The sequence below is a fragment of the Molothrus aeneus genome, chromosome 2, assembly GCF_037042795.1.
Source record: "Molothrus aeneus isolate 106 chromosome 2, BPBGC_Maene_1.0, whole genome shotgun sequence".
Classification (NCBI taxonomy): Eukaryota; Metazoa; Chordata; class Aves; order Passeriformes; family Icteridae; genus Molothrus; species Molothrus aeneus.
The window spans coordinates 21,705,094-21,726,993 of NC_089647.1; the positions used below are offsets into that span (position 1 = coordinate 21,705,094).

A 21,900-nucleotide genomic window follows, 5' to 3' on the forward strand; every position below is an offset into this window, starting at 1 on the left:
AAACCCTATTATAATTCTAGGTCTCCTGAAAATAAAAACACTTAATTACTCAGACTTATGCCTAAAAGGGTAAAAAAAAAGCTAACAATTTCCAGAGTTTTTATATCTAATGAATACAAATTGCCTTGAGAAAAACCTATGAAATAGATAAGTAGTGATAATAGATTTGTATCTCTACTATACCATCCTCTTTTTCTTTTCCAGCTTATTCAATTTCCTAACTATACACATGTAAGTACACTTAGCATTATACAGAGGTGAACTGAACATTTTCATAGTGATGCCTTCTCTCTTTCAAAGAGCAACAAGTGTATTGTGTGTCAGGACAGTCCTTCAGTTGTCTGCAGTCAGATAATCCACTACAATGCCGGATTCCCATGCTCTACACTCCTCTCCTCACTCTCTCTTGTACAGTAAATTCACCTGAGATTCTACATAAGTAAACTTTGTTTCTGTACTTGCCTGAGACTGAACTACCATCCTTGGTATTCTTTTTGTCACATTTAGATTTGTCTTTGGAGCTACAAACTATTCTCTCACTTGGAATTTTTCTGCCTTTGCATAAAGAAGGAAATATGATTCTTATGATTTCCTGTCATGCAACATTTTGTTAATGAATATAAAGTTCTACAACTTTCTAAAGCTGTCCACTCGCTACTACGTTAAAATAGAAGAGGTCTAAGTTTTATCATCCACTCAGAACAGGTCTAAAACCACATTTCCACACAGTATCTTTTTCACTTGGCAAGAAGGTATTCCTGCTCCTTTTATTTTCTACAAGATTTGAATTTTCTTTAGTTGAAGAATACTGTGGAAGACAGCACTGTATCTTTTTTAATTAAGAGGAAAAAGGATTTAATTTAGCAGATATGTTAGAAAAAAATCTCAAGCTTAACACATACAAGGAGAGCAAACCTGTCTGGGTAGTCAGTCTCATGCCTAGGACCTCTCAAAACCATAGAGGCTTCCTTTCCTCTAGGCAGCCTTTTCAGATGGCACATTACACACTTCTGACCTCAGTCTTTATAGCCTGATCATCTCTATTTTAAAATTTTTCGCCTGCTAATTTTCCAAGGAAGAACTAAAGGCCACATCAAAGAAACTTTAAACCTGTCACGAAATACCAAAGTCTACTTCCTACAGCAAACATGACTAAACTGTTACACATAAAAATACTGGAAGTTAATCCCACCCAGTGATCTATAGGGTGCTATTTCTGCTCACAAAGCAGTCGAATCATAACTCTCCTAAGGGCATTACACTGATGTTTACCCATTGTGGTGAATTTACAAGTTTGGCTTCTGAGCACTAGTGCCAATACCTCCAGATCTACTAACATGAGAGGAATTACAAAAAAAAAATGCTTATGTGATTGCAACTATGATCTTGTGTCTCAAGTATCAGAAGCACAAGAAGCAGGAGGATTACAGGACGCAGATGAACACTAAAAACTTCAAATTGTTAAATGACTTAACCATACAATCCTAGAGCTGTGCTTACTAGTTACCAACCTACTTGACTAAAAACTGGTCTCAGGAGAAGAGGAGGAAACTGAAAGACACTGAGAAGATTCAGATAACAGATTCTAGAGGGGATAAACCCATCATGTCTCCCTGATGCAGCCCTGGTCAGAACAAATTTGCCTGGAGTAGCATCGGGTTGCTTTTGCATCAGATTGCTTCTAGCTATCAGTGAAGAAGAATTGGACTGCTCTGCAAAGCCTCTTCAGAGTTAAAATACAACCACCTCACTGCTGCCAGCCAGGGAAGTTCTCCATCTCCACTGGGAGCAGCCACCAGGGAGCTCCCTAAAGCTGTCTAGTCCAGAGCTCTGGGCTACACTGCCTTCCACGGCCTACCCCTTTCTGATCCTCCACAGATGTTATGCTGACACCAAGCTGACACAATAGCTATGGCCTTACTTCTTTAAGAGATATGCATGGCACACACTCCTAGAGGGCCAGCGATGCCAGCATTACGAGCACTCTTGACAGCTGAGGTTAAATTTCACCTTAGTCCCCCAAGACCATTTACCAGGCCAGGGTTCCTCTGCAGCCTGGTAGACATGTTGACACTCCTGCTTACAGGAATTCTCAGGTGCCTGGGCACTGTGGTTGGCTGGACTGTGCTGCTGTGGCTGCCTAGGACCAGACACTTCTGTATGTCCATCAGGAGAGAGGCAGCAAGGCCAGAGATAAAACCAGCGCTAACTTTCCTCTACTTTATCACTGGATAGAAACCACCTGTAGCTATGAAAGTCATTTCCTAAGAGAGTATTGTGCCCAAGAATTAACCAGCATGAACTAGAGATTATATCCTGAAAAGCACCCTAGTTTACAGCTGCCATTAAAGCAAATCATCTTCTAGGACAGAAAACCAGGAAGATTTTTCCTTCTAAGAATCAGTTATGCAACAGACTCTGGAGAAAAAAAAAACACTGGGGAAAAGGGCCAGAAAGCAAAATTCAAATCATTAATTCAGCCAAATGTCTCTACAGAAATAAAGACTAGATCTCCATATAAACTGAAGTACATAAGTGAAACTTTATGTAATTGTAAATACGTAATGAGTAGCTTATATTCATGGTAATTAGATACCCAAGTTCAAAGCCTCAGCAGTGCATAGGAAATTGCAAAAAGGTTTATTTTTAGATATCAATACTGAAAATTTATAGAGCACAAATCAAAATTCCAACGCAGAAGACGCTCTGATGCTTTGACCCACGTGATTTTCCTTCCATGCCTCTGGCTTTGCCAAACACCCTTTCCCCCTGAAGGCCACACAGGATTTCCTTTCCTCTCCAGCTGCTGTGTTTCTACTTACCTGACTATGTATGCAGCTTTTGCTTTACCCATTAAACTGTCCTTATCTTAACCCATGAGTTTCCTCACTTTTATTCCTCCAATTCTCTCCCTGATCCCAGAGAAGTGAGCGGGCAGTTGTGTGGGGTTTGGTGGCCAGCTGTGGTTAAACCACAACAGAGTGTTAAAACAGTCTATTGACTTAGAGAAGTCAATTCTGATCTCTTTGTTTTTGAGGGTAGTAATTACAGTTGTATGGAGGGAGAATGCTCTCACAAGGTACACTTTTTGTCTTTCAAATTTCAGTTGCTTTTTGGCAGCTGTCCTCTGACTTTCCAGCCCTCTGTGGTGTGAGAAAAAGGACTGTATAGGGTACATTAAGAACAGCACTCCCTCTACAAAGCTGGATGTGCACACACATGTTTTGTTTACATACATTCATACCTCCTCTCCTCACCACCCTCACCCTCCTACAGGCACTCATACACCCAGAGGGATGTGCAAATAGGGTCACGATTTGTCTTCTGGCAACTCAGAAAAATTCAGAGAAGTTCCAGAAAAAAAAAGGAACAGACATCACACTGAAATCTACAGAGATGAGTAAGATTAAAAATAGGAAGAGAAAACCTGAGTCTGAACCTTTATATGTAATAGAAATTTTATCTTAAGTCTAAAAAAAAATAATCCAAGCCATCCACTTTGCTATTTTTACAGTCAAATGAAGGACTCTAACAATCCTGCCACAGAAAAGTTTGTCCTCTGCAAACATGTAGCTGGGTAAAATCATAGTCCCAGCTGCTGCCCATATTTCTGTAAAAGGAACATTGCTGTGTCTTTGCTGCATGGCAGACTTATCAGCAGCAGATACCATGCAAGGCCTGGAAGAGATAACAGGCACATTATCAGTAGCAACTACAAAACTCCTTCTTGTGAAAGCCTTTTTTAATTTCAGCAAGCTCTCTAGACATCCCACCTGAGGTGTGAAAGGCCTGGAAACTGCTCCAGCCACTTCTGCTCTTTCCATTTAAGCTAACCACAAAGAAGTGATTAGACTGTTGCAGTGTGCTCTGCATCTTACTAAGAAAAAACTTTATGCTCTCACATGGCGATATTTATTCTGCATTCAAAAATACTGTTTCAGTGCCTGAGTCAAAATATTTTACTGCACTCACTGCTCCACACATGCTCCTGGATCTAAGTACAGGACACACAAGCGAGGTTATTTTTGCATGGTAACAGCAGAACATTAAACATTCCCAATACTCATATGGCAAACTCCCAGGGCAATCTCCAGCACAGAAAGTATCACAGAATCCACCAAATGCCTTAGGTCTTTGGCTCACTTTCATAAACAAGCCTTTCCTACTTTCCATCCCAACTGCATTCAGTAGAAAGAGATTCATAACACCACAAATCTCCCTTTGTGAGTCATTTGGATCTGATGTGCTACTGCCTGAGCAGAGGGCTGTGGATCATGGCCAGGTGTCCTGCTTTCACTTTCTTGGGAGGATGCTAACCTCCAGCAGGTGACTGTGCTGGGCAGACAGAAGCAAGGACATGGGAAGCTGTCACAATAAGATATGTCACACCTCACATAGGTTTTAATCTTTTTCACCTCTCCCTTCTTATTCTGAAGTGAACAGGTATCTGCATGGAAAGCACATGACCCACTCACTCTTCATGGAAATGAACTGCAGAAATACTAAATGAAAGACAATGTATCTGCAAGCTTTTGCATGTGAATTACACCCTTTGCTCACACAGTCTCATTCTCCCAAAAAGAGAGCACAAGAATGGTCATGGATACAATAGACACATACTGCTTTCTCCTCTGCTATCTGCATTGCTTACCTTCATTAACAGCATGAGGTTTAATAATGCAACAAGTACAGTTTGTGAATTTGGCACTGCTGACTGGTCCACGACCTCCACTGGAGGGAAAGAACAACTCCAGCTCCTGAAAATAATTGTAATTAAACACATTTTAGATTGATCTAGCTGCACACATCAGCTTTTATCATGAGTAACAACATCTGAAGTATCCATAATCACAAAAGATAAACCTTTAGTGCATATTTTTTTTTCCTACAAATACTTCTTTCCTGAAGCATTACCTCAAATGTATCTTTTCCTCTCTGGCATCATTGCTACAATCACAAAAACAGGACTGGAGTATTTCTTGACTGGAGTATTTCTTCAGTTCTGCAATGCAATCTGTTCATACTCAGAGCACTCAAAATGCTGATGCAACAATAATTTGGTAGAGGTGTTCCCAGCTTTACTAATACTCTCTCTCTTTCCTCAGTATCTTTCCAAATCCACTCCCTTACACACACATTTTATTTTTCCTATTTTTTAAATCATCTTTTCCACTACATAAGCAAAAATACAACTATTATCCATTTCTCAGTATGTTTTCTTTCCATATACAAAACTGACCTCCTTCCAAATTGTTTACATTTTCTTCCTTTCATCTTAAACAATTGAACCTTGTCTAAAATTGCTGAGTCACTTCTCATGCCTTATTGGCCCTATAATTTTTTATAATTATATTAATCATATTAATTAGTTCAGTCTTACTGAATTGAAGCTGATGAACCCAATTGCTTTGATTTCTCAGAAAAATCAAAGAAACCTTTTTGCCTTCAATTTCTTTCTTCCCACCATCACTATTTAGGCATCAGATACCTTGTGTCTTAGACCATACTGGGGTGAACTTGGCACTCAGGTTTCTTTCCTCAGCGATATTTTTTTCACTGTTCACTGCCAGCTTCACGCTTTTTCCATACCATTTATTTACATATGTCACACAATCTGCCAATCAACAAACGCGCAAAACACAGGTTCCATTTCATACCTATCGGTCAAATTCAGTAAGAGAATTGGTACATTTCTATTTAAGAGAAAATGTTTCATCCAAGAAATACTACTATCAAATGTATTTGATTTTTTCCTGTATAACAGTAGCAATGCTAAAGGCCATTTCCTGGAATTGTCTCCCTTAATTTACTACCTCAACTTAAATGGAATAGACTCACATTAAACTCATGGCACTTCAACCATTTCTGTAATCCCTTCTTGAAGAATTACACAATTCAAACTTGTCTGGCTTGAATCTTGGACAGTGGATCCTGGACAATGTATCTTTCAACAGATAGAAAAAGCGCCTTTGTTCTTCTGGTGGCAAATAATCCACATTTTAAGTGGGTGCACCTGAGACAATAGGGTTCGTTCCTTACATCCTTCTACTGATAAAATGATGCATGATTCAAGGAACTTGTCCCACTCTATTAATTGCTATTTACTCTAAAAGCAGCCAGAAAAGGGCAGTAAAATATGTGTAATAGTTAACACTTAGTTTTATCCATTAAAATTCATAAAAGGAAATTAACTCAATAATGCTAAAGGACTTGGATAATGAAAGGCCAAACTATAATCTTGTTGAACCTTAAAAATAAAATTATTTTCCTTACCCTTTATTCCTGATCTAAAGAAATTACAAAATTTGGCCTGCAGAGAGACAGCAGCTTAGAATGTATCAGAGACATACTTTCACTTGTCATTTAGCCATCAAAAGAACAATGCAGCTTTCCACTCTAAGTGTTCATCTTACGGTACATTCATTAAATGTGGTTGAGACTTCAGTTTTCTGTCAGGAGAGTTAATTTAGGTCCCTTTATCTTATATTTCCTTCTTTTCAGCAAATCTTCTGCAGGCACAGCCAACTAGTTTCCATAGCAACTGCTATACAGCCATATAATACTAGGCCTATTAAATTAATAAAGGCACAGGGGCACTAAATTCAAAATGTTGTTTGATTTATTAAAGATAGGTATCATTAACTCCACAAAGATCCACAAACCTGCAGATGTTCAGCAAAATAATATCAGTGTCATAAAAATGCTGCAGATGACCGGGGCCTTTGGACATCATTTCAAAAATAATGAAATGCAGCAAGAATAACAAACTAAAACCTAAGCACACACTTATGCTTCTAACCAAGAATTTATGCTAATAGATACTCTTTCCTACACTCTCAGTTCAGAAGCTGGCACAGTTATCATGGTAGTACACAGGAAAAAAGAGAAACTTTCACCCTTATATTTGAAGACATCTAACTATTTAACCAGAGATCTCTCTCCAGCTGTGCTACTGCAGCTGTTCCAATTTAAAGAGGGAAGACTAGAATCAAGGAAGCAACAATTGGTATCTTTCCCCAGCTAAAGTGGTTTACAGCTGAGACACCACAGCGACACATCAATCAACCATGAGATAAACATTATTCTTGCTATCATTTATTAGCATATCTATCCCACAACAATGCACACAGAAGTCACCTTAATTCTACAGAAATGGTAATATCTATTACCCAGTCCCAGGGCTTTTTCTTAGCATTGAGAAAAGAAACACGGCCAACAAAGCAAAATGGAACCAAACTCCTCAAAGTCATGTCCACTGTGTTACCTCTCAAAGCACAAAGCACTACAAAGTGGCCTGGTTTTTAACTTTTCATTCTGAACAATAACAGCAAAGTAGGTTGCAGGCAGAGCACTAGTGAGAACTGTGAAGGAGAACAGATGTGTGAAACACAAGAGGGCACAGAAAGATTTAATCATTTAGTCCCTTTCTTTTTATGACCAACATTGGTAGACTATAGGTAGATTACACAGACTATGCAATACATCACTGTTTGTGATGTACAGGAGACATTAAAAATGACCAGGCATGCTCTCCTGATCAAAGCACCCAAGATCCACCTTTGTGATAAACAAGACTTCTCTTTTCAGACAGTTTATTTTTCCATGCTAAAAAGGAGCACATGAAGAATATGTAAACTAGTTCTGAACTCAAGTGTAGAAACAAAATGAGAAATTCCTAATCTGGTTGTTAGCAGATAAAAGTAAAAATAAACCTCAGTCAAGAAAGTCAAAAACTTACTTTAGCAGCTGAAGCAACTGAATCTGGGCCATAAGCTGCATCTCTGAGGCCACAATGTCCAAAGCTCTCTGAGATGCTGTCCAGTGTATCACTCTCAGTCGTTGTAGGGTTTGCTGGCCCCACTATTGCTCTCCACTTACTCACTGCATCATCTCCTAAGAGCTCCATAGCAAGGAGGGGGCCACTCATTATTAACTGGAGAAGCTCACTACAAAAGGAAACAGCACATGGTGATTCACACTACAAATTAAAACCAACAAAAACATGACCCAGTGGAGATGCTCAGAACTCAAACTGGCAAGATCTGGAGCAACCTGATCTAACTTTCAAGTTGACTCTACTTTGAGGAACAGGTCAGATTAGGTCATGTGCAGACATTCCCTTATTATGGTTGTAGAAAAAAAACCAACATGTAGCTAACCCAAACTCACTCAAGCTACTCTGTAGAGTCTTAGATTTCAAAAGAATTTTTAAAGGATCAGTACTGATGTCCTGGTAAGAGTGAAGGAGAGACTCTGGTAACCACTTGACTAACAGGAATGATTCCTAAGCTTTCCTCTTCTGCACAGCAGCATTTCAAGGCTCTCATACATGACCTAGATGTGTACCCCACTGACAGAACATCAGCACTGCTTTCAAACTGAATTCTCCACTGCCCCACAGATGTATCCCATGGATTTTGCCCAGCCAGCGTCCAAAGTGGGAGAGAAGGGAAGGAGTTGAAAATTTGCATGGGATAAGGGACTTACTCACAAAGTGAGCTATTACATCTTGGCATAACTCAAGTGATTTTAATGGGATGAATCCAAATAAGGAGAAGTTGTTGTCAGGAGCAGCCTGCCTCCTGTCTTGACCATTTCACAATAGAAAACAACCATCCAAAATTGGTAACCCAAACATTCAATTTAAAAACTAAACAAAACACCAATAACTATAATTGAGTATCTTCACAAAACATGCATACCAATAAGCCTGTCTTTTCATTGTTTAATCTGGACAGAATCAACAAAGGAGAACATTGGCCCTGAGTTTTTTACTATTTTGTTTAAAAGAAGAGCTTTACACAATTATAACTGTGGATGTGCATGCTTCTCCAACTACCTTCTTTCTAATGATCACTGGTCAAGAAGAGAAGAGAAATCCCAGTAGTTTTTTGAAAAAGAAACAATGTTAAAACTATGAAAAAATACATAAAGAAACAACACAATAAAAAGCGATTGGATATCAGGTTCTGCTGGTCAGAGTCTGCTTGTTTAGGACATTGAAACAGTACACATACATACATCCAAGAAAAAAGCAATTTCTACAACACTATTTACTGTGCAGACTAATCCTTGAATTTTTTTTAAATTTCTTTAATATGAAAGCCATTATTTTCCAAACTATAGGATTGTTATTTTTCCTTACTATTCACTAGACTTGCATTGACTAGTGAACTTGCAAATGAAATCTGAATTTAAAGACAAGATACAACATCAAATATAAATGAGTCATATATTTCACACTTCACTGCCTTGAAGTTTCTTGTTTCTATTTGATTTGGAATGCTCTAGAGCTATTTATTTCTAATTTAAAGAAAGAAGATGTATACAGAAGATGTATACAGAAGATGTAGCCAATAGGACTGTAGGATGGGAGACAGGCACATCACAGAGGACAAAGGCTACAGTTCCTCAGACAATTACCATTAGTATAGATAGACATCTGTGAAATAAGACTTCAGGCAAAATTCTTGACTATTTATCAACATATTCAAGCAGGCTTACTCAGCAAAGAAAAGGCAATTCCAAATCATGCATTCTCTGATCTCCAACATGGTCAGACATAGCCTGGGGCCATGTCTGTCTGAAGGGCTTGAGTTTGGACCCACAACAAATCAGCTGCTGTTACTGGAGAGCATCTGGCAATGCTAGGTCTCAAGCACTTCGTGTCAGTACTGAAACCAGGTCTTTCAACCACATCAGTGCAAACACACGCACCAATATGGCTGAAAAACACAAGGCACCTTCGAATCCCTAGAAGAGGCGGAATGCAAAGTGGAGAGGGAGGAAAAGAAAGTTGCTGGCACTTTCAGGAAAAGTAGAAACGATTCCATCTCTGGGTCATAAGCATCCATCTGGTCAGTTATGGAAAGACTAAGGTTTCTCACATCAGGTGGAGCAGTCTAACATCATACAAGTTTGACATTTGTCCAAGGGTAGCAGTACAGTAAAAACTACCCTTAAAAACTACCCTATGAACTATCCTTTCAGTTACTTATTATTTGGGATACTTGTTACCAAATCAATTCTTACAACTAAGTGTTCCCCCTAATCTCATCTGCAAGCTCCACCCTGATCCTGAAGATAGCCCTTCTCTTGGCTTTGAAGTTTTGCCCTGCTAGGAGCATTTTCACTTCTGAGGGACAAAAGACATTCCCCTGATACCACCGGGTTGTAAAAAGTGAGTTAAAACCATAAATAGCTGAAATAAGGATCTCTCCCTAGAGGAAGAAGAAAAGGTGCATGCTTTGCAAAGGGCTCCACTCAAGTAAGACAAGCTCTGATTCTCTCTCCCATGGTCCCATGGCATCAAAAATGGTAAATGAATTTTGTGTGTTCAATAAACAAGCTTAATACACGTCAAGTTGAAATTGATATACCTACTGATAAAAAGGTTTTGCTCGATAATCAGCATAGAAATCAGCTGCTTCTTTTCTGAAAAAGTAAAAAGACAGAGATATAGCTATATATATACACACATACATACATAAAACCCCCCTGAAAACCACAATTATCATTCATTCAAATACCATCCATAAACATGTTTCTACACGCAATGTCTTCCTAAGCTGGACAACTTGTTGGGTGTTCATGTCCAATAACAGAAACTACATTTAAATTTCATATTTTGTGTGGCTACCAGTACAGCTGACTACTCCTCATGCTCCTGCTCTGAGAAGGAATTACAAAAGCCCATTTCATGGTCATTGATCATCCCCACATTCTCAAGCTGAGAAATAAATGCAGCAGAGTCACCTTCTTACAAGTCATTTGCTGTTATGTTGCTTTCATCATTCATCAGTTTGAGGGGGAATACTGCTAAATGAAGTTTGGTTTTAAAGCATAAGCAATTTATCTGCTCCACTGGAACACTTCTTTATCAGGGCTAGTCTTTGATTAAACTGGTGCATAACAAAATTCTGCATAACCTGGTTTCCACTCAGTGTCCTCAAATCTTACAAGTTGAATAGGCAGCACAATAGCCTCCATATTAAAACTGGATTTCTCCCACACTTTCATGCTTCAAAACTCAATTTGGCCTTGCAGTCTCCTCAGGGAACACAGCAGTGACTACACACTCCTTTGTTCCAAAGCAATGGGGCTTCAGCAGTGAGGGGTTATTGGAATGCTGGGGGACACAAGACAGATGATGGACTTTGGCCTGGTTAACATAAGAGATTTGATAACAGGATGCCTTGGCAAAAGCAAACAGAACTTTGAAAATTAGACCTAGATTGCAAGAAGAATAAATCAAACGGGTTTACCAGAAAAAGAAAATCCCATTAAACTCTGCAAGCAAGACATGTTGTTATATGCATAAGTTTGTGTATGTGATTTTAACCTAATCATTGTAGTACACATTACAGGTCTCCCTGAAATAATATATAAGTATTTGTATCCCACAATAAAATCGGATTCTGATCACTGAGTCAGTCTCCCCATCTCTCTCCATCACCAACAAGGGGTCTCCTTACACTGCCAGGCAAATAAAGGCTACCAGGCATACCCAGTGTGTCTGCAGCACAGCTGTTACTCAGGCTTTCCTCAGGGGCTAGAAGTAAAAAGTTGTCCTTTTCAGACAGGGTGGTGGCCCTTCCCAAGCTCTGCATTGCCACGATGCTACCAGCACTGGGTTCAGCAACCCAACTACAAGGTTTTGGGGACCACTACAGTGCAGAGCTACCATCCATCCACCAATGGACACACAGTTTTGTGGCTTTTGACCCCACCAGCCCCTGCCACCAGCCAACCTACTCTTTTCTACTCTCTTCCCTGTCTTTTTCTCCAGCTGCTTCTCACGTTTTACTCTTGCTTACTGAACTGCTCTTTCTGCATAGCAACAGCTAGAAAAATCCATGGAGTTTTTCAGCTCTAAACCTGCTATTTTGCAGCTTCAGAAATCCTGTTGAGAACACAGGCTCAGTATTGGCTTGCTCCAAATTCTGGTGTGTGCCACTTTTTGAAGCTGGAATTTGTAGAGAAGGACAAGCTCTTCAAGAGGACTGACAAGTGAAAGAAAGAAAAATTGCTGACCTCTACTCTGGGTATAGAGTTCATAATAAAGCAGTGCTGTAGGGTGAGATTCCAAATTGGAAAGTTGTTTTTACCTGCAGCACAGTCTTCTAAATTTTTCTGGTCTTCATGAGTTTGCTCATTTTCAGCAGCTCTCTTTACTGACAGAAATTGCCTGCATATTTTTCAAATAACAGATTCCAAATATGAAGAAAGGCATAGTTCTGTAATCTGAAATTGAACTTTTGATGTCTCTCTCCCATTTGCAGTCCAGACTTAAACCAAATATTGCCAGAGGAAAGAAATAACATCAAGAAGAACATAAGAAGAATTTAATTTTCTTAACATTTATCCATGTTTGAACAGTCACATTTTTCTCCAGCTTTTTTATCAAAATGACCTGAGTAATTCCTGGTTTGTTGCTTTTAGTTCAGTATAAGTATGAGCCATTCAAAATCCAAAATATTTTTATCAACCATACAGTATATTTACTTTCCTTCCTTTTCAAACAAAGGCAGAAGCATGATGTAAAAATTATGCTAGACACCGGAACTCTTGCAATCTCACGCTTCAAGCCTACACTGGGCAAAAGGTTTGCCTACAATTCATAATTTCACAAGAAAACCTTCTTCTGAAATTAATTCACCAAAGAATTTTGGAGAGCAAATATGAGAAGGGTATGTGAAGAGATTAAGTATCATCATTTCTGACTGCAAAGAAGTATTTGAGAAGTGTGTTTCTGAAACAAATTGAGCTCTACTATTCAGTTAACAATTCCCACTGAAATAAATATCAAAGTGCAGTTGTGTTGTATAACTTAGTTCCTTTTAAATTTCATTATTAGTTCTCTGTTTTCAAATAATGGAAAACAGTGTTCACCTATGTATAACAGACTGAACTGACACAGTATTAAAGGAAGAGACTGAAGAAGCAAGTGCCTGCCCACACTTCCATATCTTCACTACAACTTCTACAGAAGGCATGAATCTACTTAACAGTGACTGACAGACAACTGTTGTTAATAATCCCTTTAAAGAAAGCAGTAGATGATGATGATGATGATGATGATTTGAACAAGCAAGCCTGCAGAAATATAAGGGTAGAAGACTTTGGAAAAGCCATAGTTCTATCATTTTAAAATGGCACAGTCCCAAGAAATTGAGTAGTTGGTATGCAGAGAAACCACAAAATACTCAAGACACATTTAAAGACATTCAGTATCGCAGCCCATTCTTGTGCTTATTAAAAATTAATTTCAATTATACAAGACAACCAGAAATTTTTATTTTGCAGTAGGCAGTAAAAGTTCAAGTCTCCATTTCTTCCCTTTAGTGTGAGTCAACTCTAATGCCCGTGACTTGGCTCAATAGTTTGACTTCTCAGAGAGACACTCGAACAAAGCATCACCCAAAACAACACTTCAGGATCAAATCTCTCATGTGGCAGGAGAGAGGAAGCACAAAAAAAAGCTAGTTTGAAAGAACATTATGAATTGCAAAGGAACATTAGAAACATGTTTGAACTTATGAATTGGAGTTGTTGGGTGGAGGATCTGGAACTACTACCATCAGATATTGCAGCAGGTGTATGCAGAGGAGGAAGTCTGTTAATGATTTTATCAGTATTTCAGAAAGCCAAAAAGGTTCTGAAGTGAAGGAAAAATTGTTGCTGACCTCTCACATAAATACTAAGAATACATGAAAATGGTATTATGTAAAATAGATAGCTTTTCTTTCAAAAAACATGTTGCATACGAATAGGTTTGGTAAAGCAGCAATGGAAAAATAATGCAGCAACTTTGGGAAAGTCTTCTGAGGTAAATTAATTATGTTCTTTATTCCTCTGAAGCATGCCTTCCTTTTAAATCTTGGGGCTCATTAAGAAGTGGAGAACACTGAAGGTTGAGGTATTAGGAAGATGCATGAGTAAAACCTGTCCAACCCTGCACCATCAGAAGATCACTTGCTTCGCCTAGGACTTCCAGCAAAAAATCTGAGAGCAAAAATTAAGACAACAGATTTACTGAGAGCAAGGAAACCAAATACTTTAAAGACAACAGTATTATAATGAGCAATACCACCTGTATGAGAAAGCCTGGAGGTGAGGACATACAGACATGTCAGTAGTAAACACTGCTGGATTGCTAAAGCTATGGTAGCCACCTTGGGTTCATACAGACATGACGTATTTCATCACCCATACTCATTTGCACAGCACTTTTTGATATTTAGCTTAAATCTCTAAATACTTTCAGAAACTTGCAGAACTATGAAACTGATGAGCTTCATGAGTTACCTCTTTTAGCCACTGGAATGGATCTGACAGATGGGACAACACAGAATAGCTTTAGAGAATATTCTTAATTTCAAAAATATTTAGATACAATAGAGCTAACCTTAAGAATTCCTTACCTTGAAACCAGCATCATTTTGGCCTTAGTTATTGTCAATCCAGCATTAATAATGATATCAAATAATTGTCCCATCTTACGCATTCCATCAGGTTTAATCAAAGCCAGTGTTCTGGGAAGGAAAAATAATATATTAGAGAGATACAGCCAACACAACTTCCCTTAGAGCATTTGGTGTGCATGTTTGGTTTATATTCAGACAAAAAAAACAGCACATCAAAGAGAAATTTTGTCACCGTCACATATTCACTGTCCCAGTGTCTCATCAATTTCCATGCTGTTCTTGAATGCCTGTGCAACACATTATTCTGATAAGAACAAGGTTTGCACACTTTAATTTTCTTGGCTTTCTAACCCAAGTCAGCTCACAATGTTCCACCAGCAGTTATTATTTATCAACTTCTCCCTTTGCTCTCAGAGCACACGATTTGACCACTTCTTCCTTAGACAACTGGTATCTCAACAGCTCCTCAGTCTTGGTCAGAACACAATTGAATTGTTAATCTCTCCCTCTGCTTGGTCAACTCCCTTTTTCCCTAATGTTAATCATACACAAAAAATTGAAGCTGTTAAAATTCCTGTTAAAAAATGTTACTCAAACATGTGCCTCTTCCATAAAACTCAAAGTTTGAATTTTTGAAGACCTCTGTGAGAAGAAGAAGATCCTCTTGTGCTTGGTACAGTACAAAAACTTCATGGTATAGAATGTGCATGCCAAATAGCTGACATTGTTAATAGACACAATAAAAGGATGGAAGAGGAGGTATTTAATCTCTTATACTGACTGACAGCTATATTCTGTATTCTAAGGGACATCAATCCAAAAATCTCTACACTCTCCCCCACATCTTTGTTTCCAAGTACATCCTGTCTTCTAGGTAATTATCCTTTTACACTGTACATCCCCAGGTCCAGGACTGTTTTAGTGAGCATTGCACAGCACCAAGAACACCATCAGCACTAAACGTATTATTAATCAAAAATAACAAGCACAAAAAGAAGGTCTATAAAATTGCATTTTCTATTTGCATTCATCTTGTGGTGAGTCAGCTTCAAATGTGCTCGGCCTACAAACCAACAGATTTATTCAACCCTGCATCTCAGAAACGCCACGTCTCTGACAATCCTAAAGAGCAGTTTCCATCTTTTACACTGTTTCCAATAAAGAAGGCTCTCCAAGATGGAATTTTTTATTGCAGTACTTCCTTGAATGAAACACAAATAATTGCAAATTTCCTATTTTATATACCAGCATAGCATGGAAAGTAGCCCTTAGGTTAGCAGCAATATATTCCAGCCGGGGCAAATATGCTGAGATTATAGGAGATGGATGAACTTCCAGTACATTTGCTCTGAATCTTAAGTGACCCCAGATTGACAGACACTTTGGCAAGAGACAGACTATTTCACAGCAAATGTAGAGCAAGGGAGGTGTTAGGACCAGGAAATGTCACCAGAAAAATTTGAACATAAGCAACATTTTATCTGCAACTAAGGGAGAGGCGTAAATGACCTTCAGAGCTCAGAAACAGATTTCCTCAAGCACCACAAAGCTCCCATACACAGAGTACCTCAGACTCAGACCCATGGGGAAGTATGATACAAAAAGACTGATGGACTAAGGGTGCAGCCAGAAACTGCATGGAAGCAGTCAACTAACACTGCGCTTCAGTCCACAGCTGTGCAGGCTACAGTTGGTTTAACCCCATTTTCAGAGAAGGAAAGGCAGACCTCTCAGGAAAGGCTGACCTCTCACCAACACTGAACACAGTTTGCCAGCATACTCCATGCAGCCTTAGAGCCTGTTCCCCTCTTCCCCAAGGATTTCACAGCCCCACCTCATTTTGTGATATTATTTATCATATCACATGGTGTACCACATGAATCGAGGCCCATGAGGAGGAGCAGCTGCATGTTTGATCAGTGAGAATCACACAATGCATGACCTGCATGCTGGCACAAGAGGATCTCTACACTCTCATTTCCCACAAACAATAAGGATCAAACCTCTGGAATGGGATCTCCAGCACCATTTGCATTTCCTCAAGGAACACTTTTTTGAATTTATGTTATTACACAGGTTGTCTGAGACAGACTGGTAATGCTAGAAATAAATTGTCCCTTACTTTTCTAATGTCAAGGTTTTTTTAGTAATAGTGTAATTCCTACAAATTTGCAAAGAAATATTGCATTATGAAGCAATTTACCTAGAAGAGTTAATGCAAACTGCAATGAGCAACCCTTGTAATGTCTTTTGTCTGACACTGATATTTAAATTTTAGCATTTCAGTGTGAGCTTTTCAGAAGCAAGCAGGATACAAAAAGCAGACTTCGGGATGCTGAGGACTGTTTCTGAGATTGGATTTTGGTTCATGTGCTCTATTTTTAGTTTTAATTAGGAATACATGTCATGGGGTTTGCATGATGCAGTCTGCAGTATGCAGTCTGCAGATTTGAAAACTGCTTAGTGTCAAGGAGCCAAGGAGAAAGAAGGAAAATTAAGCTCACATTGCTTACATTTTCAGAGGGACTGTGTGACAGTACCACAATGAGTACTGAAACAACAGAAAATGAGAACTGATCAAAGGAACAATGCACAAAGCATGCTGTGACTATGCTTTTGAGACCTACTTACTTCTAATAATAGCACTGCTGCACTTACAGTAGCTTATGCCTTGAAGGGGAAGAAATGCTGATTATGTCAATGACTAGAAGCATAAGAATAACATATCCCATTCAAAACAGAACACAAGTATTTCTGGATGACACACAAGTTTTCTAACATCATTTTCAATACCAGTGATACTGACTCTAAGTAATGCCTACTTAGGCAGGACACACTGGTCAGACAAATGTTTACCTCAGGTTACAACCACCCAGGATCACAAGGCTACAGAAAGAGAAAGCCCTGTCCCATACCAGTGATTCCTTATGAGGCACACTGTAAGTAAGCACATGCTGACCTAACCATTTTAGTCACTCTTTGTGATGGTTTTCTTATGATACACTGGGAGGGTAACAGAAATGCAGAACACTTAAATACAACAATATTGAAAAACTGACCCAAGACTTCAGAAAAGTAGAGATAGAAACTGAAATAAAACTCTCTTAATAATTCTAGCTTAATTCTAAAAAGTGCCTGTGTAAATCTAGCCTTCCTCTACACATCTGTTTTGTATCTGATGTACCTAGCGTCCCATTCATTTGTTTTGCTGACAAAAGTAAAGGTCCCTAACTCAAAACAGTCAAGATTTTTTAATATTCACTCCACAGTCTCCCTCAAAAGCCTCTGCTGAGCCTGTCTAAGGACACATTGAGTGACCAAAGAGTGTATTTCCAAAGTCAAACTGATCTGCCAGTAGTCTTGTACAGCAAAACAGAAGGGAAAAAAAAAAAAAAAAAAAAAAAAAAAAAAAAAAAAAAAAGAAAAAAGAAAAAAAAAGAGAGAGAAATATTCTGCTTCATACAGCAACATTCAAATTATTAATATAATTCCAATTGTCCAATTGCAGATTATTTTGGGAATTATCATGCACAGCATAAATCTTGTTACATCTAATAACTGCTCTAAAACCTGCTGGGAACAGGCCAAAAAGACAAATAACTCACAGGCAACTGTTGTGCCCCAGGAAACTCTTTTAATATGACCCTGTTTCCTCAGTGAAAGCTTCTGTGAAGAAACTGAATTTTGAGGATCCTTTGCCTGAGTAAGGTACTTTTCACTATGTTCCTTTGGGCTATTCTGAATATGTAACACCACTTGAATATCTATGTTATCTTTCAGCCAACATTCTTAAAATGTTTTCCAAACAGCTGACATGTCATAAATGCCTTTTCCTCCTTTTGTAGACCAGTACAAAGATTTGCCTCCTCCTAAGATCAACACAATTAAAATGTTGCCATGTAGACTGCAACATCTCCTACTAAAGAAAATGCCATTTTATCATTAGCTGCCTTTTCCTGGTGTAACTGCAGGAGCACTGCAAGAGCACCAGGCATTATGTTAGTTTAGGCAGAGCAGGAAATACACAACTTTACACTGATATAAAGATCTACCGAATCTTTACAATCTACCCAAAGCTGCACTGAGGAACAGAAAGAGTAGCGCCACATGTACAGAATCCATCCCCTTGTGTTCTCTACCTCCTTTGCTGCTCTTTCACCATGCCCAACCCCAGCTTAGAGAAGTTCCAGAACTCCTGAAAAAATATTATGGCATGTATTTTCACAGCGATTTTTTTTTGTGCAGTTAAGACAAAGATGTGTGTTATAACATGCAGTTCTTCCTCTGTCTGGTTATGTACAACTCTCCAAAAAGAGTTTAAAACAAGTCCATTTACTAGGAGGGAGCAAGAGAGCAAGTGATTAAGGCTCACTGAATACCATATCTAAGAAAATGTTCTGTGTTCTTTTCAAAAAGGCTGGAGGAAATTATAAAAGTGTATTAATTTGCGAATTCAGAGATTACCTGCACTGCCATTAAACCAGATCTAAATTTCTTAAAATTAACCTTAGTGTTCTCGTATTCTTAGTCCTCATATGTGCGCTCAGATGGCTTCTTAAATTCTTTTCCAAAGCAAGTCTTTAAATGAAAAATACATTATGACTCTTATCTTCATCCATGATAAACAAACTTCATCTCAACAAACAAAAACAAACTTCATCTTAACAAACAAACCTGTAATTTTTACTGACATTCTCACACTGTACTTTCTGTCCTCATGCATACAGAGCTTAAGAGAAGCTGAAAAAAATTCTCAGAAAAAATCTCCACAGTGAGGAAAAACAACAGAGAATGGGAGCAGTCCTCTAGTACTTTCATTTATCACTACTAAGAGAGAGTAGATCAGACTGGTGAGGCACTAGGCTTCTGCACAGATCCCAGAAAGTCAGCTGCAACTTTCATGAGGTTGCACAGATCCCAGAGAGATAGCTGCAACCTTCATGGCCTTTCAAGCCCAGCACACATCAGTTACCACATCAATTCTGCCCCAGGAGAATCCACAAATCACAAGAACCCTACTGGTGCCTGCCCCGGCTGAGTAACAAAGCTGAACAGGACTTATTTACCTCCTCCTCCTCTTCTCTCCCAAGATACCTAGAGGAGCCAGCAGCTGACACCATAGAGAAGCTGGCCTTGCAAGGTACCACTTTGCTTCTATGCAGCCATCAGAAAATCAGATCCTTTCAAACTGCATACAAACGTGCAGCCATCTCCTCTTCTGCCCACATTAGTACAGAAACCCCATTTCTAGCAAACATCTAGTTTGAAATCCCAACCACAAGATTCCAAAATCTCCCTTCTCACCTCTCTTTGCGACTCCCAAGCTTGCGAGATGTGTACAGATTCCCATAGTCCACTATGGTGAGGTGCCGGGAGAACACAGTGACTTTGCTGCCCACATAGAGATCCTCAAGGTGCAAGCTCTCGTACTTGGTGCGCCTCAGGAACATGCGACGGTTCTTCACATCATACTGCAGCAAAAACAAGATTAAAATCTACCTAAACAAGAGATTTAGTTGTGGGCAAACTCAACTTAATCTTTACTCTACTGTCAGAAATTTCCTTAGTACTATGGGATTGAATCTGATCACTTAATCAATTTAATTCCAAGCCCTTTGAACTTACACATGTAGCAAGAAAGCTTAGAAGACTAAACCACAATTACAAATTTATTGCATTTAAATAGTCTCAGGCAAAGAGCTATCTTTGAAATTTTTTTGGTTTGTAATTTGCTTGTTCTAATTCAAGCTGTGATAAAAGGTTCAGGTGCCTGGTGAATGCCTCTGCCCAGCCTCACTGAGAGTTCCCCCAGCACATCCGTACTGTTTCACAGCCCAGTGGTTCACACCAGAACGAGCAGGATACACACTGGCAGGCCTCCTCTTCAGGGCATCATTCCAGTGATATTATGCTCTATTTGACTGCGTAAGACTCGGCATTAGGGATGGAGAGATGATTGCAACACTTGGCTGAGATGTTCTCACTGCCTGGAGCTGCAAGCTCAAAAGCCTGTCAGGACAATTCAGCTTTATCTATTATCACTCCAAGCAAGAAGCCAGACATTAATGTATACTTTTCTGGGTGGGCTGGCAAAGCACAGAAGTCAACCTGCTGAACAGTTTCTTCACTCCCAAGTAGATATTACAGATCCCTTCCAATTCCTGGGGAAGTGGAAGCCTATGAAAGGAAGAGCTTTGTCCTCCTCAGGCCAAACCTCCCCTTCTGTCTCAACCTACAGCTGCTGTCCTCCACTGCAATGGTGTATCCACTAGAATAGCATTAAAAGAAACATCATCATTCCGACAAATCTGGGATGGAAAAAAATTTAAAAGCAAAATTCCATGTTCTGAAAAGTGTGAATACAGTCCTGTTAGAAGGCTAGAAGAATTGTTTTCAGGATAGCCAAAACTTTGCAGATTAAAGAATTGCAAATTATTTTGATACTGCCTCCTGCTGAGGCATGATTGTAAGGAAGAATCCTTTCCTCCTGATATGTCCTTAGCCCCTCATACATGCCCCTACTAAGTGTTCACTATTCAAGTGCAGTAGGGAATGAAATGACAACATGGTAAAAAAAAAAATCAAAGAAACCAACTTGAATTTGGCTACTTGTTTCACCTGGACTTTGCCAAGAAGACTATTAGCCTGTCTCAACCATAAGCAAATTCTTCAATATCTTGACCAAAAATCTGAGTACTTCCTTGGTTGTTTCACTAATGGTTGCTAGAAAGACACCCTGAGGTGCTTTTCTCTTCTCAAAAAGCAAAGGGGATCTACCTGTGTTAAAGGATTCCTCTTTAGAGTGGACTTTTGAATATGTTTAAAAGAGTTTTTTATAAACTAAATTATTCCACTCCTGCCCATGTACATGTAGAAGTAAATTACCCAAAACAAAATAGTTCTCTGATAAGAATCTGTCCTTTTTAAAAATTTCTTCTCTCTTTTTAAGAAATCTTTTGCAGGAAGAAACGTTATTAAGGCTTTAAGAATTCCCCACAAGAGTTGTTATCTATGGAAGACTTGGAGAATGGGGCCTCTCTGTCAAGAGATCTAGTTTGACTGAGAGAACTGCTTGCTGTCCTTTGACAAAAATCTATGCTGTCTTCTTACGGCTGCAAAGCAAGCTGGAAACTTCTCTCATTATTCACAAGGGCATTCTACTTCACAAACAAGACATGAAGGACAGAAAGAAAAGTTAAGCTCAGGACTTCATATAACACAAGCCTTCAAGAGCTCTGCTCCACCTGCAGATGAGGTGTGTGACAAGAGAGAGCTGTTGTCAGGGATGGAGAGGAAAAGGATGAAACATCCTCCTCATAAGTGGGGGAAAGCTGGCTAATTACCATCACCTCCTTTCTCTCAGATATGTTAGAGGTAAGAGCAGGCTGTCATCTCCACAGGAAAGAACTAGAAGATGCAGAAGAATAAGGCAGTAAAAATGAAAAAAAAAATCAACAAGTTCTGCAGAAATAAA

At 39.0% G+C, this 21,900-nt stretch overlaps 1 protein-coding gene across 3 annotated transcripts in view; it reads right to left on the reverse strand.

Annotated features, from left to right (window-relative positions):
* The window catches only part of NME7 (NME/NM23 family member 7), an 88,692-nt gene that overhangs the window by 47,836 nt on the left and 18,956 nt on the right, over positions 1-21,900 (reverse strand). For all 3 annotated transcript variants that reach the window (XM_066572080.1, XM_066572079.1, XM_066572078.1), the window contains 5 exons: positions 19,731-19,897; positions 14,424-14,534; positions 10,384-10,434; positions 7,739-7,946; positions 4,652-4,757 (listed from right to left, as the gene is read on the reverse strand). In XM_066572080.1, the coding sequence (XP_066428177.1) occupies positions 4,652-4,757; positions 7,739-7,946; positions 10,384-10,434; positions 14,424-14,534; positions 19,731-19,897 (643 nt within the window). The remainder of the gene's footprint in view (positions 1-4,651; positions 4,758-7,738; positions 7,947-10,383; positions 10,435-14,423; positions 14,535-19,730; positions 19,898-21,900) is intronic.